General features: G+C 40.1%; 1 protein-coding gene across 1 annotated transcript; it reads left to right on the top strand.

The window, feature by feature from the left end:
- The first annotated feature begins 112 nt into the window (after positions 1-112).
- On the top strand, positions 113-9,041 carry RERGL (RERG like). Its single transcript, XM_069861939.1, has 5 exons — positions 113-215; positions 305-361; positions 3,903-3,976; positions 5,723-5,871; positions 6,978-9,041. The coding sequence occupies exons 1-5, from the start codon at positions 164-166 to the stop codon at positions 7,258-7,260; spliced, it is 615 nt and encodes a 204-aa protein (XP_069718040.1). The 5' UTR covers positions 113-163; the 3' UTR covers positions 7,261-9,041.
- Positions 9,042-25,893: the final 16,852 nt, after the last annotated feature.

The raw sequence follows: 25,893 nt of genomic DNA, 5'->3' as shown, positions 1-25,893 counted from the left end.
AGACGGAGGCGAAGAAGACGAAACCTCTCGTCCCGTGGGCTGGAAGCCGGTGGGGCGGGGAAAGGCGCCTGGGAGCGGGGAGGGGGCGAGGCGGCGGGGCGGTGTCGCCGGAGGGGCCGTGACTATAAAGCGATGGGGACGGCGGGCGCGGTGCCGGGTCGGGATGGCCGGGGTGAAGCTCGCTCTGCTGGGCGGCAGCGGGGCCGGCAAGTCGGGTAAGAGGCGGCTCCGGGAGCGCTTGCTCGAATCTAGGGAGCGGGGCGGTGGGGACCCGATAAACCCGGCGTCTGCTTCCTTCCCGCAGCGCTGGCCGTGCGGTTCCTGACCCGGCGGTTCATCGGGGAGTACGCGTCCGGCGCCGGTGAGAGCGGAGGGCGGGGGGGAAAGGGAGGGGCGGGGGGGGCGCAAGGGGAAGGGGAAGGCAAAGGGGTCGCAAGGGGATGGGGAAACAGGAGGGGAGTGCGCAAGGAGATTGGGAAGGAAAAGGGGCCGTGGGCGATGAGGGAAGGAGGGGAGACGTGCAAGGGAATGAGGATGGGGAAAGGGAAAGGGGTCGCAAGGGGATGGGGACAGGGAAGGGGTTGCAAGGGATTGGAGAAGGGATGGGGTAAGGGAAAGGGGTCGCAAGGGGATGGGGAAGGGATGGGGACAGGGGTCACAAGGGGATGGGGAAGGGATGGGGTAAGGGACAGGGGTCGCAAGGGGATGAGGAAGGGATGGGGACAGGGAAGGGATGGGGACAGGGGCCTCAAGGGAATGGGGAAGGGATGGGGACAGGGGTCGCAAGGGGATGGGGAAGGGGTGGAGACAGGGGCCGCAAGGGGATGGGGAAGGGATGGTGATGGGGAAGGGATGAGGAAGGGATGGGGACAGGGGCCGCAAGGGGATGGGGAAGGGATGGGGACAGGGGCCGCAAGGGGATGGGGAAGGGATGGGGACAGGGGCCGCAAGGGGATGGGGAAGGGATGGGGACAGGGGCCGCAAGGGGATGGGGAGGGGATGGGGACAGGGGCCGCAAGGGGATGGGGAGGGGATGGGGACAGGGGCCGCAAGGGGATGGGGAGGGGATGGGGACAGGGGCCGCAAGGGGATGGGGAGGGGATGGGGACAGGGGCCGCAAGGGGATGGGGAGGGGATGGGGACAGGGGCCGCAAGGGGATGGGGAAGGGATGGGGACAGGGGCCGCAAGGGGATGGGGAAGGGGTTGTAAGGGGTTGGGAAAGGGGTTGGGGAAAGGGGTTGTAAGGGGTTGGGAAAGAGCTGGGAAGGGAAAGGGTCACAAGGGGATGAGGAGGGGGCGTGGGGGTTAGGAGTGGCGCAGGGGCTGGGGAGGGGCCCGTGGAAGCTGGTCTGACAGTAGGGAAAGGGTTTAGGGGGGTAGTGTGGTGTCACTATGTGGAACCTCCTTGGGGCTATGTGATGTGGGCTCCTCAGGGAGCGTGGGATGCGACACTTCAGACATTTATTTAAGCAAGAAATTGTGTAGAAATGCAGTTTCAGAGAACTTCATGGAAGGATTTAAGTTTTTGCTTGCTTATCAGCAAGGGCTTGTGATTAAGTATAAGCTTTGAAGATGAGGAAAGGCAAGCCAGATATCTGCAGAGAGATTGCTTGGAACTGCAGTAGAACACCCGGGCACATGGGCTGGCAAGGAGCTTGTTGCAAAGCAGCTGTGAAGGGGCTTACAAAGGGAAGATAACCGGGCTGCATGTGCAAAACATGGGTAGATGATAGCAAGCTCAATCGGAGAAGAGATAAAGGAGAGAGTAAAGAAATAGATTAAAAAAAAAAAAAAGAACAAATTCCAGCACCTGGTCTGTTGAGTATCCCCTTCTTAGCTCTAGAGGAGAGGTGAAACAGATTGTTTATCAGGCACTGCTGGTTAATCAAAGCATAATGCAAAGCCCTCTGCATTTGCAGGGATGCACTGATTTGATAGCTTTGTGGAAAGCTTTGCCATCCTGAGGATAGAATTTCTTATCCCTGTCAGAACAAACATTACTGATCCTTAAGATGCTTCTAAGATCTTGGAAGATGGCAGAGCAGGACTTGAACTTTCACATGCAGGGTAGAAGTGCACCATTTAACTGATACACAATCACCTTTGGAGGTGTGTGCCACTCCAGCTGATGGAGCATGAGAAGTCCCCAAAACATGAAAAGGAAAGGAGTTTGCTATCTACTTCAGGTTATGAAAACCAGTGTAGCTTTCCATGATCCATAAATAAAAAAGAATTGCAGTACTAAGGTGAATTATATTGAATATATCCAAATGAACTTAGTCTGAAAGTAGAGTAACAGTTGTACATAAGTCTTCTACAGATACTTGTTACTATACAAACACAAACTGAAAAGATGGTTTGTGTCCCACACGGCTTACATAGGTTTAAGCTGTCACTTGTAAGTCGTGTTGTGCTCTTCATGTATTCTAAGTCACCTACAACTAAAGACAATTTTCCCTGTTCTGAGCCTCTTTACTGCAAGTGTCAGAAAAGGTGTGTCAACTCCCTCCAGAATATTTTCATTTGTTAACAAGTACTTGTTAAACAAAGCTTAACAAGAAGCAGCATAAGTTTAGCCCTGTTTCTAGAGTGAAGGAAGGAGGAGGAAAGTGAGAATGTGTGATAAAACACATATCATCCCACTGTTAGTGGAGTTAAAGTTTAATTAAAAAATGTTTAATTATGGAAACCACTGGCTGCAGATTTTATACCCTGAGAATGGTTTGGGTTGGAAGGGACCTCTAAGATCATCTAATTCCAACCCCCCTGCCATGGGCAGGGACACCTCCCACTAGATCAGGCTGCCCAAGACCCCATCCAACCTGGCCTTGAACACCTCTAGGGATGGGGCATCCACAGTTTCCCTGGGTAACCTGTGAAGAAATTCTTCCTTGTGTCTAGTCTAAATTGGCCCCTCTCCAATCCTGAGATGCTTAGGATGGATAGTCCATCATCAGATAAACTCTTAAGATGTTTGTGAAGAGTGCTGAAGTTGAATGTGATGCTGACCTGAAGATGCTGAGTTTCAGAGACTGTAACCTTTATCTATGCCATCATTACAGTTTCAAATGTATTTCCAGTAGTGCCAACACTTGTGTCTGTTCAGTCTCTGAGGAATTATGCTGTAGACTGTTGGCGACCAGTAGTATGAACACAAGTTGGTTATGATTGACTAAAAAAGACCAGCTGCTTAAAACTTGTAGTGGTGGTCTGTTTACAGGAGATTTGTCAGGATTGCTAGTGCTGGTGGAGAGTCCTAAATCTGAGAACTTGTGCCTCAGAAATATCTCAGGACTTAGACTAGGGATATGATGCTGTAAATACTATTGGTCTAATGCTGCCTAGTATAAGAACTCTTAAAGCACCAGATTATTTGGTAAAAATGTTGGATTTTGCATGAAAGTAATTTTATGATAAATAGAATTTATAAGCAGTCTGGCTTAGTGCTTTCATAATCATGAACCCTGGTATCAAGCCTAGTAGTCATTAGTATTTAGCTGTTTCTGAGCACCGTGCATCCCTTTTGCTTCCATTTTAGAAGAGGAAAACCAGGCCCTAAAAATATTCATTGCACTAGCACTTTGATGGGAACACCACACACATGCACAAAATCCCCCCAAACAACGAGAGACCTGAACTGCCCCTCCAAACCCAACCCATAAAAAGCCTATCAAAATAAAACCAAACCCAAAGCAAAACACTGAATAACCCCCCCGAAAACCTGAACAAAACAAACAACTACCCCAAAACACAAACAAAAAACCTCAAACCCCTTAAAATCAAACAATAAAGAAAGTAAAGGTTCCCTCAGTATTATCAAATCTCACCTTTGTTGTCTTTTCTATCACTACCATTCCCAGTCACTAATGCTGGTTTTCTTTGTATACCATGTAACTTTTAGAATGCATCTACACTAAACATTTATGCTTGGATGGGAGGCAAATACAGTTGGAAATGTATGACCCTTGTTCACAGGTAAGAATTTTAGAGGGTGAAGAAATGGTTTTACCATTACCTGTGTAATGGTAAAAAAGGGTCCAAAGGGCCCAGGGTTTTTTTTTTTAAGACTGAAATCTTACAGTTGTTGCTGCTCAGAACTACTGAGTGATTTCCCACTTAATGGAAGAAACCCTTCATTGCTTAGATTCTATAAATGTTTTTACATTTTGGAATATTGCTAGCAAATAATATTTCCCACTCTGCATTATATAGATAAGTACAGAGATAAGTTATAGGATTGTGTGCAGTTCATTCAGATGCCTGAAGTTGATGAAATTTAGTTCGTAAAGCAAGCAGTTTGTCAAATGTCTGCAGAAATGGTCAAAGTAGATAGGCCTGGAATTAAGACTTATATTCCCAAAAGCGGATCCAAGGAAAGCCATGGGGTATAGGACCTCCATACCCCATGGGAGCTGGAGGTGGAAAGCAGGTCCCAAGAGGAAATTAGAGGAAGGAAAAGTTGCCAGTTTTGTTTCTGCTTCCCGAAATCTTCTGGTTCTTTGAGGCTTCCCTCAAGTAGCTGGATCCTTGTTTTGCAAAGCTCACTGTCACTTTATCAGTCTGGGAAAACAACTGTGACACACACAAGTCACCTTCCCTGCCTCTAAACCTGCTGCACAGTCGCAACATTAAAAAAAAAACCTGTTGCATTAAAGGCACTAAAGTCTTCAGACATTTCTGGAAACTTGCTTCATCTTTTCTTTCTTGTGCATTCCCTTTCACTGCTAGCATTCAGTTACCATCCCTCATGGCAAGTTACTGCCTTTCCAGTCCAGCTGTTTATGGTGCTACAGTGCTGCCCTGATGCTGAGGTAATCAAGACAACCAGGGTTGGATGTCAGTGGAAGTTATACATTACAAGGAAAGAAATACTAAACTAGTGAGGGAATAACTTAAGCAGTCCTCAAATTATTATTCAAAATAGTGTTTCCACAGAGCAAAAGTCAATTTTTTTTTTTTTTTTTACCTTCTCATCAGCTTCCAGTATTCTACCTATCTTGGGTCACATGTTCTTGTGAGCTGCAGCCAAATCAGCTGCAGAGATAAGCTAATTTAAAATAGTTTTGAAATTGCATTTCTTGGCTTAATGGGATAGTTTACAGCTGTTGCTTTCTACAGCACTAAGTGTAACAGTTTTCTTGAGGTGAAGGGACTCAAGGATTGCTATAACCCTGTTACCACTTGAGTGACTTCTGTCACTTGTTTTATTAAAGTCAACTCAGATTGAAATAAGATTGGGGTTTTTGTAGCCCTGTAGAAATTCATCCTGTGGGTAAATACTGCTTCAGACTTTAGAGAGAAGCGTGTGGGAGCAAAGAATTTTTAACAGGTTAAGCTTACTGTAGTCAGAATATTAGGAACATGCAAAACAGCTCTAAACAAGAGCTACACAAATAGTGATGGTTCCTGTATGCTTCATTCTTGTGAAACTCTGCAGAATATTCAGCATAAACAATGGCTGTACAGGTTATGCAGTTTTACTGCTTAAACAAAGTGTAAGTGTTTCATGATGTATTTCCATGATCCAAAATGCCATCTGTAGTAATAGTTATTTATTAGGCTTTTAGATTAGAACTCACCTGAATTCAATGTCAGAACCGAGGCTTATTAATATATTTTTTCAATTAAAGATACAACATTCTTACATTCACAGTAACGAAGAAAAGTCTCCGAAGTGACAACAGTAACGTTCTTTTTGCATGCGATTTGAACTTCTTTCAGCCACAGCGGGGGAAGCTCTCCCTCACAGATGAGCTCCACTGGGCTGATGGATTTATCATTGTTTATGACATCAGTGACAGAGCATCATTTGCATTTGCAAAAGCATTGCTGTACAGGATCCAAGAATCTCACATAGGAGCTTGTAAAAAGTAAGTGGCATTATTTTTGTTTCCTTCAGCAAACATATGAAACAGCTGAGAACATTTGTGAACTGCAGGCATCCTAATAGCAATTAAAATCCAGCAGCATCCTAGTGGCATGACACAATACCAACAATAAGGTACCTGAAGGTAAACTGTGTTGCAAATCGCAAACTCTTTCGCTGTATTCAAAGCCAAGTACATCAGGATTTTTGTTTGTATTTCTTACAGCACTACTATTTAAATAATGGCCATTGTTGTGATTTGCATGGGTAAAAGGCTGTCGTAATCGACCTAGGCTTATACTCTCTCTCTTTTACCAGTAGAGATGCACCAATGTGGGGGCTGGAGAAAGCAGTTCCCACTATAATTGAATCAAATACTTGGATGTCTCCTAAACTGCCTTTAGCAGTGACCTTGGCATTAGTTGTGCGTGTGGATGACCATATAGTAAGAAACAAACTACTGCCAAAAGAACACCAGAACTGCCAGTCTGGGTACATGTGGTGATGTGTACCCCTGCTTCAGTCAGTTGAGGTGCTTTCCAAATAAATGAGTGTGAAATCCTTTCTTTATATCAGAAGCTGAGTAAAAAAAAAATAAATTAACCCTTTTCTGTCTGTTTTATTGCTGACCTTTCTTAAGATTTCTCTGGAAAGAGTAATCTTGGCAAAAGGTTGGAATTAAGATTCCTCTGTTATTCTGAATTGTGCCACTGACACTTAAGTATCTCTTAGACTATTCTGTTATCTGCAAACAGAGATAATGATCAGCTTGCTTCTTCATGAAGTACAGGAGGTGGCAATATACTTAGCTGTACAGAGTATGGAAGCTTCAGTAGATGAAAAATACATGACTTCACCAAGTAGAGGAATTAAAATAAAAACGTTACTGATAGACAGTAGCTTGTCTGAAAAATCCTTTGACGTTTGACTACGGCCAATGGAAAGCTATTGATCTGCCTGGTGGTTTTGGGGGTTGGTTTGTTGTTTGAGGTTTTTTGCAAGGCCTTTTATCCTGTACATACGTATATTTCAGACACACTGTATATAGCACAGTACGTAGCACAGCATTGTAACATAGCTTTTCTCTAATCAGAATCTCCTTAATTTCAGAATGGTTGAATCATCAGTGGTTTTGGTTGGTAATAAACGGGATTTATGCCACATGAGAGAAGTTGGTTGGGATGAAGGACAGAAGCTGGCAATGGATAACAAGTGCCAATTCTGTGAACTGTCTGCAGCAGAACATTATCAGGAGGTTGTGGCAATGTTCATGAAAGTTCTGAGGAATATCACCTCAAATGTCAAAGTAAAGGAAAAGAGACGACCAAGTGGATCAAAGTCAATGGTCAAGTTAATCAACAATGTGTTTGGGAAGAGAAGGAAATCTGTGTAAAGATGGTTATTCTTGAAGCAGGAGCAAGCTGAAACGGTGGAGCACAGGCAGCTCTTGGGATTCAGGCAGTTTCCTCCAAAGATCAGTGTCTGGAGGAGTAAGACAGGCACCAAAGGCAGGAGAAAGTATGGTGAAGTGGGCAGGGTCTAGATTTAGACCTGACCTATTTCCATTTCTACTACATATTTACTGCATTAGGGCTACGTCACTTAAAGTCTTAGGATGTTCCGCTCTTTCTCTCTTCAGAGGAGTGTTCTAGTTTTGGATAGAGCTTGTAGATGTGACTGAAGGAAAAATATTTTTTCCAATAAACTCAGACTTGCTGATCAAGATCTTGCTTCGTAATTCTGAGTAGTAGTTGTTTTTCTTTTGTTCAAGGACACTTGCCCTAAAAAAAAGGCAAAATACTGCTGCTCTGTGTGGTGACGTATTTGTATTTAAATCCAGGAAGGATGGCTCAGATCCTTTTGTGCCAATAGGTGCTTAACATCTGCTGAAATTCATATGAATTAAATTCTTAGACACCAAGTCAACAAAAGGTATTTACCTGCAAAGCTGTCTTGCAGAGGCACCAGAATTAGGGAAATGGATAAAACAGTATTATCTTTGGTCTCGGTATCTTTTCTGAGTGATAAAAGAAAGTAGAATGGGTTGATGAGGGTGGGAACTGATATGTTAGTGGTATGTTAGTGAGTGTTGGACAGTTTTGGCAAAGTCGGGACAGTGTAACATATTGGGCTGAAGCCTTTCACAGAGCAGTTTTTGTGGGCTGTGACAAAGTTTCCTTACCTGTAGGGTGGATGTATGTGTGTGTTCCACATTAGATAGGAGCAGAAGTTTGAAAAGCACATGGACTGGTAAAGAGTGCAATTTCTTTCGGATGTCTGTCTGGATTTAAAGATCAGCCTGCTGGCAAGATCTGTGCCCCTAACTTGCACAGAGTGTTTCCTAAGGACCGGCGTTTCTGCAACTGTTTATCACTATGGTATTGAAATACCACTTGAGAGAGCACTAAGGAATATGCCAGCTAGACTTTTCAAATATGGATGTTAAACATCAGAAGGGTCTAAATATGTCGTCAACTGACATTCAGAGCTCTTACTGTAGACTTAACTAAATAAGGGCTTACCCTAGTGTATTTGAAAGTGCTCTGCTCATACAGAAAGTATGAAAGGAAGAGAAGTGATTTGAAGATGAATTACTGCCTCTTAACCATTCCAGAGGTCAGCTGGGGTTCAGTCTTTGAGTTGCTGAGGTGAAGCCTGCCTCCACTCTGAGATTTTACCTGCATTGAATCTAGTAAGACTACTTTTCAGCCACAGCAGAATAGTGATTTTCAAATGTCCACTCTCATAGGATAACATGAAAATGTTATATAATCTTATTACCTGTGTAAATTAAAACTAAAGCATTTTTAATAAGCAATGACCAAAGATCACTTCCTTTTTTTTAAGGAGAAAATACTGTTTATTTAACTTGTTTTAAGATCACAAATATTGGAATATGGTTCTCAATGTTGACAAGGCACAGTGTTGCTTTACCTCTATGTAGATGCCACTCTGCCATATCAGGAGTAGTGTATTTAACTGTTGATATCTATGAGGCTGAACTTGAAGAGTACTCATGTATGCCCTTCAGCTTTCCAGCACACGGAATTCCAAAACTACAAATAGTGTCAGATCTGTCAGGTAACTGCATCTCGCCAGCTCTGGCATTGCCAGATTTGAGAACTTTTAACTGTATTTACTGCTATAGTATTAAATAAACTGGATATGATATAAGATGGATGTAGTAATGTGTTTTGTTTGGTTTTTTTTTCTTGACTCTGTTATAAAGCTGCACACTTGTTTAACTACTGTGAAAGTGAAGCACCATGGAGGTCTGGAATTCAAGTTAGAAAAAGTAAACCTGGGAATCAGACATTTGCATAAAAGAGAGCCTTTAGCTGTTTCTGTGCACAATGAAGAAGCTTTCACATACCTTTATACAGTGAACTCTAGAGAACATTCTTTAAAAATTCTTTATCCTTCAAAAACTTGTCAAGACAGTCACAGAGAAGTTAGCTTTGATTTGTTTGTATTAATGGGAACGTGGACTTCCAGACAGGTGGAATCTGCATTATACCTCTCTCCCACCCCGCAGTTTTCCTTCCCTTTTTTTTCCCACATAGGGTAAGTATTCGAATACAGAGTGGCTGTCTTTTGGCCCATGTACTAGGTTGCACTCATCCGAAAATGGCCTGCAAGAGCTGCAGGATGCATCTAGACTTAAGCATACTAAAGCACCCAGAATACACATAATGTGATGTTCTTAGGATTTCACTTGTCTTTTATGTCTGGTAAGAGCAGATGAACAAGAGTGCAAAACTTGGGAAGGAATCAATTTTAGTGCAGTAAAGCATATATATATATTCTACTTTTCAAAGTGTGTTTTATTAGTAGTATTTTAAATGTGGAGGCCTTTTTAAGAAAAATAAGATACTTAAAAGACTGATACATACATATTAGTAAATGTTCTTGGAATTTTAATGAGAGTGATATGTTACTGGCTTAGCTGTGTTTGAAAATACAAGTAAGAGCCCTGCTTGTATAACCAAGTAAATGATGTGATTGATGTTTGATTCCCACCCTTGAAAGTGGCATCAACTAGAGTGTTTTGAACTCATTGAAGAGAGTGGAAACTGAGCTATTTGTGTTCCCATGGATTGCTTCAGCGTGCAACCTCATCCTTTCTCACCAAAAGATTTTGAAATTGCCACACAAGAGTTAAAAGTTTGTTGCTGTTGTGTCTGTAAGTCCTTGTGTATACAAATATTCTAGTTTCAGTAAAATTTTGCCTGAAAAGGCAGTCAGAATTTATATTCTCTTTCCCTGTCTCCAACTTTTTTTTTTTTTTTAACTTTTGAAATGGTGACATAAAAGCAAAGAGATTCTACTGATGTGTAAAGGTTATAGCCCCTGGCTCCCAAATGCTGTATCTCAGAGAGCTTTCAGGTGTTTTTTGAAGCTCTTTCTCACTGTAGTTTTGAAATAAACAATCAAGACAAACACAACCTCAGCTTCTTTTTCTGCTGTCATGTTTGTATGCATTAAACTCTGGGGTTTTGGGTTTTTTTGGTTTTGGGGTTTTTTTTTGTTGTTTTTTTTTTTTGTAAATCCCACTGTAATCACGTTCACAATAGAGCAGAGAGGAAATTGTCACACAAAAACTTGAAGCACAGTACTTCTGGAAGAGGGAATAATTATAGTGCAATGTTGAGTGGTTTAACAAAATGTGCTGTTTCTTTATAGTATATTTAATTCTGGATAGCAAGAAAAAGGTAGACCAGAAGTTTTGATGTTGCACTATACTATGAAGGCAAAAGTAACTACCATAGAGGGGGGTTTTTTAGCCCATTCCTAGAAGCTGATTTCTGGAGTGATTATGAAGGGTGAACATTGAAGTGCAAAGAGCTTGTGAGTCATGTGGGAAAGCCTTGTTAACTTTCTTTTCTATCTATTTGATTGCACTGCTTCTAAGATGGTGCACTAGTAGTTATCTGAAGATTGATGATCCTTATGCTCTGTCCAGCCAGGAAGCAGAGTGCTATTGGCCTAAACAGGTATGATGCTCTCACTGATAACTGGATTGAAATCATTCAATGATAGTTTCAGAGGGTACACTGTAAAGAAGAGGGTATTATGAATACCACTCAAAGCAAAACTAAGATGCGGCAAAGTTTCAAAGATACACTAACTTTCCATCAGGATGTCTGTTGGAGTAGGTGCTTTAGGTTAATGAAGTTTTCATATAGATCTACTATGCTTATGTGCATAGGAACAAACTCCTGCTCTGATTAATATGCTTGAAAGGAACTCTCGTCTATCTTCTCTAAAGCAAGAAATACTGCTAGAACAATCCAGAGCAGTATTAATGCTTAACTTCCCCATGGAGAATAACCCCAAGCAGAAGCTGACTTTTAATGTGTTGTCCAGCCAGTTTGAAAAGCAAATCCTTTGTTTACGTGCTTAAATATGGATCTGGGAACCCAAGTGTCAACTTCTATTGTTTTAAAACTTGTGTTTGTTTTTTTCCATAAAGAAGAAGTGCTGTAAATGCCTGTTTTGTTCTGTCCTCCCCACACTTGATATAGAATCATCGAATCATAGAATAGTTGGAGGTGTGAGGCACCTTAAAGATCATCAAATTCCACCCCCCCTGCCATGGGCAGGGACACCTCCCATGGTATGTTCTAGGAAGGAAGTTGTTTTTAACAAACGTTACTCTCTTCAAGAAACAGACTAAGATTCTGCCTTCTTTACAAAGTACTTTACAAAGTAAATTGAATATTTCTGGTTATACAGTTAATATGTGCATTTAGTTGTTGGTTGTTTGGGTTTTTGTTTTTTTTTATTTTGGTGGTTTTTTTCCCCCCAGTAGCGTTTTCTAACTTTTTAAGCGAGTTACCACCCAGAAGAAACTTTATTTTAAAATGCTGTGAGCCTCTAAAATTTAATAATCTTTAGCCTAGTGCTTTTTAAATGTAACACGCTGCTTAATGAGAAACACAACAGCCTTATTTCTTCCAACAGCTCCCTCTCGTGGCTTCTTGCTCACACTTCATCCTCCTCGGTGAGCAAAGACGCCTTTTGCTTGCTTCTCAGCTTGTAACATCAATGCTAGTAAAACCAAGAAAGCTAATCACGAAGTACAGGGAAAAACCCTCCTTCCTTCCAGTATTATTAAATTGTGCTATCGATTATGCTGAGCTTAACAATATGACATTTCATAGGCTTCATTTGACAGCATGCTTACTAATAAAACTGCAAGTGTTGATAAGGTTTTTCTCACAACTGACACCTCTGAGCTCAGCTGTTTCAGTGAAATAAAGTTCAGCTATCTTGTCTAAGACGCCAAAAGGTTTCCTGTTAACATATCGTACATACATATTAATATCCTTGGGAAGGGCTTGAAAGCTTCTACCATTTTCCCACCTACACCTATTGGTTTGATAAGAGGTCTGACCTCCACCTTGTCTTTCTACAGCTCCCTGAAGGTATTATCCCCCAAGCATGACAGGGAGACATGGCAGGGAGCTAAGGCAGAGTTAGGAAAGTGTGTTTCTTTTATCTGTGAGCTCTAGTAAGGATACGCTAATTCAATCTTTAAATGAGCAAGATCACTTACTGGAAAGACTCTAAGGTTGGATTCATCTGGTCCAATATAGCAGTCTTCTCGACTCCCATCTCAGCTAGATGGCTTCCTACTGAGCCACTTACTTCATCCATGTGATGTTTCAAATAACATAAATGAATCATGTTCCAAAGGGCATTAAACTCTCCAGAAACTATATAAATAGTTAAGGTTGGGGATCTCTAAAGTTAGGTGAGATGAATCATGTTCCAAATATGGCCCCTCAGAGCTCTTTGCTAGCTATTTTGCCCTTCATCCCTACAGAGCCCATCTGTCCTAATTTACAAAGTCAATTGAGTCCCTATGGTTAAATAATTAACATCTAACTTGAGCTGACCATTGAGTTATTTAATGCTAAATTTATTTCATATGATTGATCAGGATGCTAGGTTATATTTGATCACTGCTGAACTTCATGAAACAGCTTGAAATCCAGTTGTCACATGTTAAATTAATAGATGAACAGGAAATGAAGCTGAGGATAAGTTAACTGAGTACTGCCACAGATTGTATCCAAGCTAGCATATTAAAAACTGACTAGAAAACCTCAATGTGTCACTGCAGTCTGCAGCAAAGCCATGTTTGAAATGCTTGCCTATGGTAAATCCAAAAGCCTAAGACAGAGCAGAAAATTAAATCAGGTCTCCTGACTCCCAAGCTAGTGATTCAACTAGTTGGTGGGTTTCTAACATGGAAAATACGTTTCAACAATTTGTGTGTGAACAAAGATACTAGATCACTTTGTGACTTATTCTGATAGCAATTACCAGCCATATAGAATGAACCAAGCTCATTATTTGGAAATGGACAGCATAAAATCTCTGCATCATGTATGTGTCAATTTGCCATCAATTGTCTTCTCTTTGCAGCTGGAGGATTTTCCACCAAACTGCTCTAATCTTAAAACATTTCATTAAATGGGAAGTTTAACTAAATAATAAAGTTGATTAGTGAGCTATTTCCTTTGAACCGCCTACGTGTCACACCAGTCACACCAGTTTCTCATCAAATTTCCAGCTATTACAGCACTATAGTATCCAAACAACAGCATGAAAAGCCCAGAACTATCCATGTTGTGTGCGGACCAGATGGCTGCTGCTATACGTTATAAGGTAAAATATAACAGAAACTGCTTCATAGTTTCTTCCACGTGAGATATCACCGGAGTAGCGACAAGATGGCTGCATGCAAAAAAACCCTAGTTTAAACTAATCCTTATCTACAATAATGGATTATTGGAAATGTGTCTTGCTGGCATACAGCTAGGCCTAATTCTTCAAATTCTGTGCATGAGAATGCCCTCCATGTGAGGTTTCCTAGTTACTAAAATGAAGAGTCACATAGGTAAAGCTACTTGTGTATAAGGGTTCTTATGATTGCTGGGCTGATCTAAATGGATGCACAATTATATGATTAAATACAACAACATTTTTTACTAACTGCATATAATTTTGGCTGTCACTCAGAATTCAATTGCATTAGATGATTTAATAAATGACTGAGGTAGTCTGGTATCTGTCCTATACAGACCTTAGGGAATACTGCAAATACTAAGCTGAACCATGTAACTTATCCTAGATGCAATTGGAAAAGCTTTACAAAGGAACTAATCTATACTCATCTTTTACAATGTTTGAAAGGTCCCTCTGCTAGCTTGCACTGCATTTTTGATCGTTAATAAAGATTTACAAATCATGTATGGGAACTCCTGCATTTCCTCTTCGGGCCCAGGGTATGTACACCTACTTGCAGTATGGGAGAGAGATGGAAGCTTGTCTAAGCCAAGTTCTGAAGATTGTTCATAAGAGGACTCTATAGCTAGCAACACTCTCCCCTGCTAGTAATGATTATTTTTTCTTCCAGTTACCCCAAATGAAAGGATTGTTCTTGCACCAAATCTGTTTGGTCACTGATTGCTTACTAGATGACGGCTGGGACCAAAAGTACCATCCAAGTAAGACAGACATATTCCTAATGGGTCTTGTTGAGAATCACATGAAAGCTGATCTAAGCTAAAATTGAATCGGTGGGTTAGGAATTAGAAGCAGTCAGCCCAATCTCAGCTGCACTCTTCACATGCACTCAAAGGACTGGGAAGGCACACTTATAAATAGAGTCTCACTGGTTATGCCGTGCTTCTCTGAAATTTCCATTTCTTCAGATCCACAGAGCTACCCTGTACCTCTGGAAGGAATACGTATGAGCCTTTAGTCCAAATCCTCTTTTTCCCCAGCTATCTCCCTTCCTTTGCCCAGCTGAGTAGAGGATATGCAAGCCTTTGTTTTTAATTTGACTAAACCCAGGGTCAGATCCTGCTTGCTGTTATTCTGGAACAAACCCAGAATCACTCCAGATTTACAGTGATACAAGTGAGAACTAAATTATGCCCTGAAAATTCATTTGAAAAATCTTTCAGACACCTAAACAGATGGATAAATCAAGCACAGATTCTCAGGTCAACTTCTACCAGAAGGAATCTCTCATCTGACTTACGGTAGAAGTAAGATGCTGTGATAGTAGCTAACAATAGAAAGGAAGGTACAGTAAGGGGGGGGAGTATTTTTCCTTATTAAATTCACTTGATTTAATATAAGGCATGCAAAATTAATGATGGCTTTGAGTGATACCTGTATGTTTTACAGGTTTATAAATTGGTTGTAGCAAATTCTTATACATCCTATATGACGAGGTATTGTTTCAGCCTATTACGGGAGATATCTATCTAGAGTTGACTGAATTGTATTAATCTGATCCTAGTTTAATGATGCCTTAACATTTTTATGGGAGAATTTAATGTTTGCAATATCCATGTTCCTTATTTGAAAATGTGACTTATAGGTTCTCATCTTCCTTAAATTATGAAATCCTTCAGCTAATAAAGCAAAATGATTATGGTTTGCAAAAAAGGCAAAGTCATTTAACAATCCATATAACTGTCTATTGTAGGCCTTTGCATAATAATTGTAATTTAGCTATTAGGAGTTCTAAAGGCAGTTATCAGTCATATACCGCGATTCTGAGGAATAAGGAAAAACTCAAATTATTTAACGGTTTTGTGCTTTCCAAAGGGTGAAAAAATACAGCAGAAATCAATAGTACTTTTAGCGATGAAAAAAAAAATTATACTGAAATAACCAGTTGTTGATGGGAATTTTTCTAACTATCCAATATTAAAATTTTCAGCTTTTCCCCACTTAACTGTCACAAAATGATCTTCATTTTGTACAGAGAGCCAAGTTAGGAATTGAACCTGCAATTCTTGATGCCCAAGATTTCCATTTTCACTCTAGGTACATGAAAAGACATGAACAAAGAAATCAGATGGACTGTAAACCTGCAGAATATTTCTTTTTTCACTTTGAAATGACTATGTAAAGTTAACTTCACCTCTAGGATACATCTTGACTATTTATTTCACTAATGAGGAAACTGCACACTTGAATCCAGGTTAGCTTACTGCATCTGCTGTCATATTTCTTGCACAAGCCTCTGCAAATGTAAGATTCTGTTTTTAAGATACCAACCCTCCTTCCTCCAACTCCCTGCTCTCCTTAGTAAGAACTGTAGCAGGGAGGTGGTCACCGGGCTGAGATGGCCACTTTCACTTTAATCCCTACGAAGATTAAAAAGCAAGTCTCCCTAGAAGCCATTTCCAGACATTTAAAGGATAAGAACATGACTAGTAACAGTCAGTACATATTTACCAATGAAAAATATGTTCCTGACCAACCTGATCACTTTCTATGAAATTAGTGTCTATGTGAATGCAGACAGAGTAGTGGATGTAATTTACCTTGAATTTTGCAAGGCTTTTGGCACAGTAAAAAGCGCACTGGAGAGGAGGACTAGGCAGGAGGACTATGGAAAATCAGCTGGATGATCAGGCTCAAAGTATAGTGCTCAGTAATTCAAAGTTTAGCTGAGGCTAATTACTACAGGCATTTGTCAGGGGCTGATAGTGGAACTAACACAATGTAGCATCTTCATTGACCACCCTTGCAACGAAAGAGAACCTACCCTCGGCAAGTTTGTGAACCACACCAAGTGAGGGACAATGGCTGAGACACTGTAAGGCTGCCATTCAGAGAGGCCCCTTGGAAAGAGACAAGGACAACCTGAAGGACTGGGCTAACAAGGAGCCTCATGAAGTTCAGCAAAACAAAAGTGAAATTCTACATCTACGATGCAATAGCTCCATACAACTGTGCAGGCTACGGACTGAGCATGTGAGAGGACAAATCTGCAGAAAAAGGTGGTGGTCCTGGCAGACAAGATGGACGCGACTCAGCAATGTGCTCTTATCACTTCATAGGCCAACTGCAGTCTGGATTGTGTTAGTAAAAATACAGTCAGCAGATTAAGAAAAGAGCAGATTGCCCTCCACCTGGCACTTGTGTGCCCGCTTCTGTAAGATTGTGCAGTTTCTGGCCCTCCAGTGCAAGAGGAACAGGCTAGAGTTAGTTCAGCACAGGGCTATGAAGATGGCTAAGGGGCTACATCACATGATATGTGAACAGAGACTGAGGGAAATGAGTTTATCTAGCCCGGAAAAGAGAGAGTTGAGACGGGATTTGATTGCCCTTATCAGCTACCTATTAAGAGGCTATAGAGAAAACAGAACCAGTCTCTCCTGAGAAGAATAAATAAAACCTCCAAAAGGAGATGGGTCAACAGATACAAGTAGCAGTAAAGGAAATTCTAACTGGATGTAAAGAAATGAATTGTCTATGAGAGTGGTTAAGTATTGAAACAAGTTTCCCAGAAAATCCGTGGAACTTTTGTCCTTGTAAATATTCAAAACTTGACTGCAAAATGCTCTGAACAACTTAATCTAATTCTAAAGTTAGCTTTAACTGGAGCAGGGATTGGCATAGAAGACTTCCAACTACCCAGTCCAACACTATGGTTCTGTTATATTCTTCCTTTATGCACCTCTCAGAGCTGTGGTGGAGAGAGCATAGCTTCTACACTCCAGAGGTGCAGGAAATTTCTGCAAGTCTAAAAGATATGATATACAATATTATATCATATTATAAAAAAATTGTGACAAGATAACTTTGCCTTCACTTCAGCTCTGACATTTGTCTTCCAAACAATGTCTTGTCCCACTCCACTTAGAATTGGTATATGGCATAATTTTTGTAGGAGGCTTAGAGGTCAAGACACAAAATAGACAGATGTGCCAGGTGCACAGCCACTAACAGGCATTGTAGCACACAGTATCCAGAATGAATGTAAGTCTTCTCATTCACCAATTGCCTATAACACAAAGCCACATTTATCAGACCAACACATGGATTAACAAAAACATATTTTGAGTACCTCCTTTACACTCCATATTTACTATTGTTCTAACTATCTGTTGTCCATAAATGCTGACCACCTTGCACAATTGATGTTTGCAATGACAGGATCCATTCTTTAGACAGATCTGCAGAACATGCTGTGAAAACAAGCAGTAATGGCCTGATGGAAAGTGTATTACTTCTGTGAATTGCCTGTCTTTAATTTACTTCAAATAGGTGCAAAATACACACACAAGTAGAAAGAGGGAGGTGCCAGGTTAGTAAAGGTGAAGAAAAAAGTCATCTGTTTTAATACATCCTGTGGATGTTAACTCCTTTGAGAAAAGTGGCTTTGAAGAGTCAATTAGTTTCTTACTTAGTAAGAATTATTTCACTTACTGCTACAAAAGGTTCTGATCTCTCTCTTTTAATGGGGATAGTATCTGCTTACATAAAATCCAGAAACTGCTTTAGGGGAAGTGTTCTGGATGTTGCATGTCCTCCAAAAACCCCAAACATCAACCACAACCCCCCCAAAGAATAGAAAACTTCTGGCTCTGAATTTAACATTTAAACTATTTAAAGAGACCTGCTAATGCTGTCTGTGGGTATTAAGAAATAAAAGTTTCCAAGGAAAGCCTTTGATAAAAGCATGATGTCATTAAAAAATAAATTTAAAAGAAGGGCTCTTTAAGTAATACCTTTCTATTCAGAATAATTGTTTTACATAGCTCCCTAAAGTATATTAGCCCTTTCTGCCTCAAGAGAGCATTTTTAGGATCCTCAGATAATTGAAAACTACACAAAGTTCACAAGTTCCCAGCAGGCAGACAGCCACTTCCACCCACTACTTGTTTCTGAGAGGAGTCTTCCAAATTGTCCTTTGCTGTACTCATTTTTCATAATACTCTGTTCACCTGCATTATTCTTGTTGCTTTGAATATCATTTATTTTCTCTCAGATGACTAGCAGCAGTCTTCTCAGCAAAGATGTCAGCCCTAAAAAAAATTAAGAATAAGTGCGACACATCATCTTGGTGGCACAACATTTAGAGAATATGTTATACAAGATTTAGGTGGTGAGAGTCTTGATCCTAAGATGCTGGAATCACTGAAAATCTGGTGTCAAGGTGCTGTGCATCAGCTTACATAATTTCAGGTTCAATGAAGGGTCATGAAGAGCCCCAGTCTTTTCTTCTGCTTTATGGAAAACTGTGTCTGGGTTTCAGCAGGCTTTCCCTTACTGATCTCTGAGTAATTTAGAGTAAATAGTGCTGGGAGGTTTTTTATCTTATTTACAACATAATAAGTAGTTACAGAAAGCTACTGAATGCACATCTTAAAACTCAACTGTTCTATGATTTAGGCTAATATAATACCCCATTGGAAGCTGATTACTTTAGTTAGTTAAGCCATAAAGCTCCATTTAAATATGACTAGTAAGAAACCGGGCTATTAATAATAATTATTGCAAATGTCACTGATTTCAGATTATAAAACTTAATAGACTATCACCATTAAAACATGTGCTCTCCATAATTACACTGTGTACCAACTTGTGCTTGATTCTATCTCTGTGAATTACTTCAACATTCTTTTCAAAGCTCTTCTTCCAAGAAGGAAACAGAGTTTTTCCAGGCAGTCAGGGATAGTTTTAATGGAAGAACCCTTTTTCTGTTCAGGACTTTGGGACAGAAACAGAAGAGAAGTCTAACTATTTCCTCATTGTAAACACCTGGGTCAAGCCTTGACCTGTGTATGTTCCTGAAGGAATCTTTATGAAGCAAATCTTTATGAAGCAAAGTATAAAGCATTTTATGAATGTCATCTTGACCTGTTCTTGTGTTTCTATAGTCTGAGCTTAAGAGGCTTTTAATGTTGGATAGCCCTAGAATGCAGGATAGATCTGGCATTTGTGCTACATTTCATTTCAAATCATGGCAAGGGAATAATTGGCCTGCTCAAGTTCTGTCAGCTGACTCTTTCTCTTTTCCCCAATTATTTCCTCTAGTTTCCTCTGAGTGTCACAGATGGGTAGGTAAAGTGACCTAAAATACAACACAAGAATGTTAAATTATAGATTGGGGGATTATCCTAATCTCAAACACAGAGAGCCCTTGCAGAACAAAGCACTGAAACTGGAAGAAATTTTTCTGCTTTCTGACTATTCTACAGAAGAAATACTCAGGAGCACTGCCAATGGGAAGAGAAAGAGATGTGGGAAATATGTACTATCTGTTAGATTGTAGATTCAGGTTCTGGAGAGCAGGAAACACAGATTATATATAGAAATACATGCTTCAGAACACCTGAGTACATAGAAGACCAGCACTTCACCTCACTTTTCAGGTGACCAAGGCCTGAAGGCTTTTATGAAAAGAGATTACCTGCTATGACAACTTATCACAGTGAATCTCTTAGAGTTGTGTGCCTCAGTTTCCTAGTTTGCAAAATCCGTGTCCTACTTCAAATGTGTCTTTAGATAAGGCCTGGACTTGTTCAGCTTAAAACATGTCTCATGTATGAACACTTTTTGTATTATTACTCACAAAATTGGCAAGTTGTTAATATAAAATAAATTATGCTCAAAATTAAGCTATAAAGCCAGAAATACCTAAAACCAAAGTGACATTTTAGCAGGGAACAGACACATTTACAATGAGCAAAGCATCTAGAAATCAATCCAAGGGCCCTCTAAGTAAATAGCTGAGTTTGTCAATTTAGAACATTAGTGCACCTAGCAAATCGTAGCTGCTAATGTCAACATATCATTCTAGTGCAGGGAACATACAACAATAAATGAGATGGTAAATATTTTCTGAGGACAGGTCAATATTTGCTATGCTTGATGCTGTTTAATTCCTCAAATCCATTAATGCTTAAATGGCCAGAATTCAGAGGTGCTCTAAAGCTCTTTCAGCCTCTTACTGACTTTGAGTTGAGCTTGGGTACAGAGCACCTTGCACAAGGAAGGCACCCAGACTGTCTCTTAATGTGTACCATTTGTGAATCCTGAAGTTATGAATATTAGAATTACCCTCTTGTAGAAATGCCAAAGACGTGACCTGGGCACTATTTCAGATCTCTTTTGGGAGTTTATGTATAGTTACTGGTTCCATAGATTTTATGCTGGGCCATCTCTGTCCACAGGGAAGAATTTTACTTCAGCATAAGAGATGAATTACATATGCTGATAAGGTCACTAGAAAAGAACATTTACAGTCTTTTTTTGTTTGTATGTTTGTTTGTGTGGTTGGTTGGTTTTATTTGAGAGAGGATATCATTAAAGTTCCTGCTTTTAGAAAGCTATATGTTATTGAAACAGAAACTATGACTAGATTATATGAATAGGATCATGTGGCACCTTGCTTTTAAGGCTTAGGGAGGGTATTATCTCCAGTATTGAATGGATAGAGCTTCTAGGACACTGGCATCACTCAGTTAATGAGAAAGGACAAGTTTTCCCAAGCCACATTTTCCAATCCATATCTAACTGTCAATCACCTCAAATTATCAGTATGTTCATATTTACGAGTGTGAGCCCATGACTATTTTATAGTTTGCTGCAATATGTTATACTAGCAAAAGAAATCTACATTTACAGCTTTTTTTTAGGTAGCTTTTCTTCTCCCATCCCAAATACAGTTACTAGTCATAAAAAAACCCATATAAAGTCACTGGTTAGTTATACTTAGTTTGTAACTCAGATCTTCAGAAAGCTGGTGATACGATTCCATTTGTTTGAGGTTTTGGGGAGGGTGAGGCAGAGTGGAAGCAGGGAGGGAAGGCTGATGTAAAGCTTGCTACACCTTTCAGGAGACTTGATTTGCCAAAGTACCAAACGCCTATCCTCTAAAAATCGGTCTCAAAATGTCATAATCATTATCTCCAGTAACTTTAGAAAAGCTCGGTGTCACATAAGAAATTCTAATCCAAAACTTGTCATGTTTTAATAAGTTCACTTGCCAACTATCCACACAGTCTCACTATTTTCTTCTGAGTTATTCTATTTGCCAGTGAAGAACACCAGTTGTGTCATGTAATATAGCAGGATATTTTCCTGACTGATTAAGACCAGATATGACTCTTGTGGGAAGGAAGATGAGAGGACTCGTGTGGGTTGGTATGATGTGCCAGCTTTGTCACTTCTAGTTGCCAGTGTGTAACAACTTAGACTTCCCATGAGAACTCAGAAAATGTTAATACTCAGACCAACAGCTCAACACCGTAATCTCCTCAGAGAAGTAAACAAATTAAACTGAAATAGAGAGAATGTGACCTTGGATAAGTTGCTTCAGCAAGTTGTGCCACTTTGTACTCCCAGCTTCAACTGCCTTGCCCATTATTTTGTAGGCAGCCCAGGAAGAGGCAGTTAATCTACTTACGTGGCTCTAGTTTTGAGCTTCCTGCTGTAAAGCCAACGCAAGAAGTAACAACCAGCATCAGGTCCTGCACCTGAAGAGTTTCACACATTTTATCTACTTTTTTAGTACAGCTTTATCAAAGCAGCAGCGAATCTCTAACAGAGCATAAGCACACTAATATAAAGGAACTGAATTTGCAAATGTATCTAGAAATGGAAAGAGGATCTGGGACCAAGGAAGTGGAGCTGCCTAAACTGAAAACAGCCAAGACGTAACATTTTAGATGGTTACCTTTGTGAAATTACCCCTTGGGCCTTAATGTCCACAGAAATGTCTGCAGAATTACTTGTTTCAGTGTACAAGTAGGATTATTTATGCTTTCCCCCAACTGCTTAAATTACATGCTAAATATTTTCCCTCTGTTAAGTTATTAGAACAAGTAAGAAAAACTTTTTTTAAAAGTACAAATCTGACTGATCAGTTTCAATAGTTTTCAAAAAAATTATTTTTACCATCTGCTGTCAGCACCCATCCCATACATGCTAACCCTAATTAGTCATTTCCTTCTACATTCAGTTATGTATAACTGGATATCCACAAACTTTATTTTCTCCTTAACAAACTGTTTCTGGTAAATAGGTCCTACAGTTAGAATGTTTTTTCTCTCTCTTTTTGACAGGCCTATACATGCAGATAAGTACCCTGTTGGGATGCTGAATAGACTATCTGTGTACAATGTTGCTCTAAACATATCGCTTTAAAATTTAGAACAGATATATCACTGCTGAAGTCCAGATAATTGATTCATAAGTCAGCTACATCAGGCAGGTTTTTTGATGGTATCTTTATAAATAGGTTGGTGCTTTAAAAGTGCCTGATGGTATCTCTCATGTTGACATGAAAGGCATTTGGAGGTTGGAATATGCTAGTTATACAACTTGTATTCTTGGTGCAGTTCATGGGGGCTGTCAGCTTCTCAGAACACTTATCCAAATATTAGGGTAAGTATCTTCTGTGTGTTTATACTTTTTAGTATTTAGGTTTTTCAGACTTTTAAGTATCTTACTGCATTTTATTAAATTTTGAGTTCTGTGTTATAAAGAAAAACCATAGTTATTCTTCAAAATTAGCATAAATACAACCACTTTATGACTTAAAATCAACAAAACAAAATTCAATCCAACCAAAGACTTTTGGATTTTTCTGTAATATTTTATGCCTTTCTACCTATCTTTGTCTCTTGTTTTCAAAACCCACAAAATCCAGTTTGTCTAACTCAGTAGAAAAGAGATCACTAAGTCCTTTATAAAGAATAATTTAATGGAGACCTACACATTCCCTACTTGGTGAAATTTTAGACCAAACTGTAGAGACAATAAAACAACAACACACAAACACTTGATGTGGTTCACTCTAGGCACACAAAAGCTTTGGGCAACCCACACAACTTGCTTTACAGCCTTTAAAAGTGAAAATAAGATCAGCAGGTGATAGAATCCCCTTAACTTACAGGAGAAATTACCTTCCAGGAGTTACCTGTGCAATGCCCATAGGATGCTTTGAAAGCTTGTATTTATATTTTTCATTTTGAAAGAGGGGATGAAATTGATAAAACTGACAAGGATTTTTTTCCTCCTTTTCAAATATAGGCACTTGAATATTGACCACTTTTATACACACTCTCTCTCTGTTGTATATACATTTGTATATGTATAAGGCAAAAGTATATCGAAGCTTTCCTGACAGCAAAAAAGATATTGTGACAGAAAAAAAAGTTAAAGAGAAGATCTAATAAAAAGTACGTATATCCACACTTCCTAGGTTGATTAACTGAAAGCAATGCACATCTTTTAAAAAAAAAAAGATGTTATTCACTGAGATTGTGTTTTGGTTTGCACCATACGGCACTCCTTGATGGCCCTGGGACACAATGCAAGGGACACCATGAGCCAGGAACTATTCTTTGTAAATAGCATGAATGAAACTCTAAGTGGTCTGGGACTTTTTGGGGGGGTCAGGGGCAAATGAGAGTAGGTGAAAATTTATCCCTGAAGGTGTTCAAGTCCAGGTTGGATGAGACTTTGATCAGCCTGATCCTAGTGGAAGGTGTCCCTGCCCATGGCGGGGGGGCTGAAACTCAATGATCTTTAAGGTCCCTTCTAACTCAAACTGTTCTATAATTCTATGATATGATTCTATGATTATGACTGTATCATTCTGCATAATTTTAACCTCTTAGGTTGGGCTGTTGGAGGAGATAAATTTTCCTTGACTCCAGGAGCTGAGGTGTCTGATTTAAATGCAAGCTCAAAGGAACTGCTGAAATCCAAAATTTAATGCAAATCAGTGTTTGTGTGAAAATACCGATGAAAACAATTTTGCAGACCACACCACTGGGAAAGTTATAATTAGTTCAGGAGCACATTTTGGACTGGATGGTGAAACCTGGGAAAAAGCCTCCGATGGCTATGGGGTGCCATGGACAGGAATGGAAAACTCGACCCTGGAAGGAGGTGGCATCCCAGCTCCAGAGCACGGTGCCACTGCTGGCTCAGGGACAGCTGCCCACAGCACGAAGGGGCCTTGTGGCAGCTCCTCCCAGCTGGTTCAGCCTTCCTCCCCATGCTTGTCTCAGGTGCAATTTTGCCTACAAACCACAGCTGTTGTAGTACCGATACCCCAAGTGCCCCCTGGCATGGACCTTCCACTGGTGGGAGCAGCTGATTAAAACCCTTGATGGGGACTGGTTTTCCTTCCTTGCTTCAGCATGCATCACCTCACAAGAGCTTCAAAACAATTATCATGAAAAAGCAAGGAAATTTTGACAACAGGGAAAACATCTGATACTCTCCTTTCTTTTTTTTTTTTTTATTCTTAAGTTCACACAGCAATTGATTGGAAAATTCAGAAGGTCACATGAAAACAGTCTTCATGCCCACTTGTGGGGATTAATTTGAATGATATCTCCCATCCTCAGTGTTACAATAAGGGCAAAGGGTTTCTTTGCTACTGATAGAATGACAATATTGGTTTTAAATGAACAAATGTGTCCGTGGATGACAATTCTTACACTCCAGAGTTAATATTTCACCTCATTAATATGTCTCTTTTTCTAATTTAGATTTGCAGAGAGTATGTTTTAGCAGGATAAAAGTTATTTTTTCAGCATATTCATAAATGTAGACTAGAAAACAAGCATCAAATCTACAGATGCTGAAATAACTTCAAGTTTGATGCATTTCTATTTTGAGTACACATGGTGGTGTCCAATCACAGAAACACATATATGCACGCACAAGTGTAAACATTTTTCTAAACAGCCTCTAACTTGCTATACTAGCCAGCATTTTCAATAAGCATAGAAAAACAAATAACTGAAGAGTATCAATGTAATTATTGAAATCTTTTTACAGTAAGCTGAAATGAAACCACTTCTGATGGCCAGAGCATACTGCTTAAAGCCTAAATTCACGTTTCTACACAAGCTTAGGAGTGTTAAGAGAGGCCATATGCTCTGGCCACTTGCACTGCTGAGGATCCTGCTGAACTCTCACTGCATGATCCCAAAGGCTTCCAAAGCGCCAGTCTGGGAACTATTTTATCATGCAATTATCTGAATTGAATCTTTCTGACTGAACGTCCCAGCAGCGAGAAACTGAAGGACCAAAACCTCTGTATAAATAGGAAGACTGTTGCTACGTTGTCTGCTGCTGCAGAGGGAGGAAGAGCAATGCAAAACTCCTCTGCTGTCCCCAACAACAAGAAGGTTCCTTTGTTTGTGTTCTGAAATGCTTTCCCTTCACTTGCCAACAC

This window comes from Phaenicophaeus curvirostris, chromosome 1 (genome assembly GCF_032191515.1).
Source record: "Phaenicophaeus curvirostris isolate KB17595 chromosome 1, BPBGC_Pcur_1.0, whole genome shotgun sequence".
Classification (NCBI taxonomy): Eukaryota; Metazoa; Chordata; class Aves; order Cuculiformes; family Cuculidae; genus Phaenicophaeus; species Phaenicophaeus curvirostris.
The sequence above is the reverse complement of the archived record's forward strand: the minus strand, read 5'-3'. Positions and strand labels throughout refer to the sequence as shown.

Bases quoted from the DNA above. Each gene is read 5' to 3' on its own strand.
- RERGL (XM_069861939.1), top strand. From the start codon at position 164: ATGGCCGGGGTGAAGCTCGCTCTGCTGGGCGGCAGCGGGGCCGGCAAG. The intron at 216-304 runs GTAAGAGGCGGC...TCCTTCCCGCAG, and splicing joins CAGCGGGGCCGGCAAGTCGG to CGCTGGCCGTGCGGTTCCTG. The intron at 362-3,902 runs GTGAGAGCGGAG...TGTAACTTTTAG, and splicing joins GGAGTACGCGTCCGGCGCCG to AATGCATCTACACTAAACAT.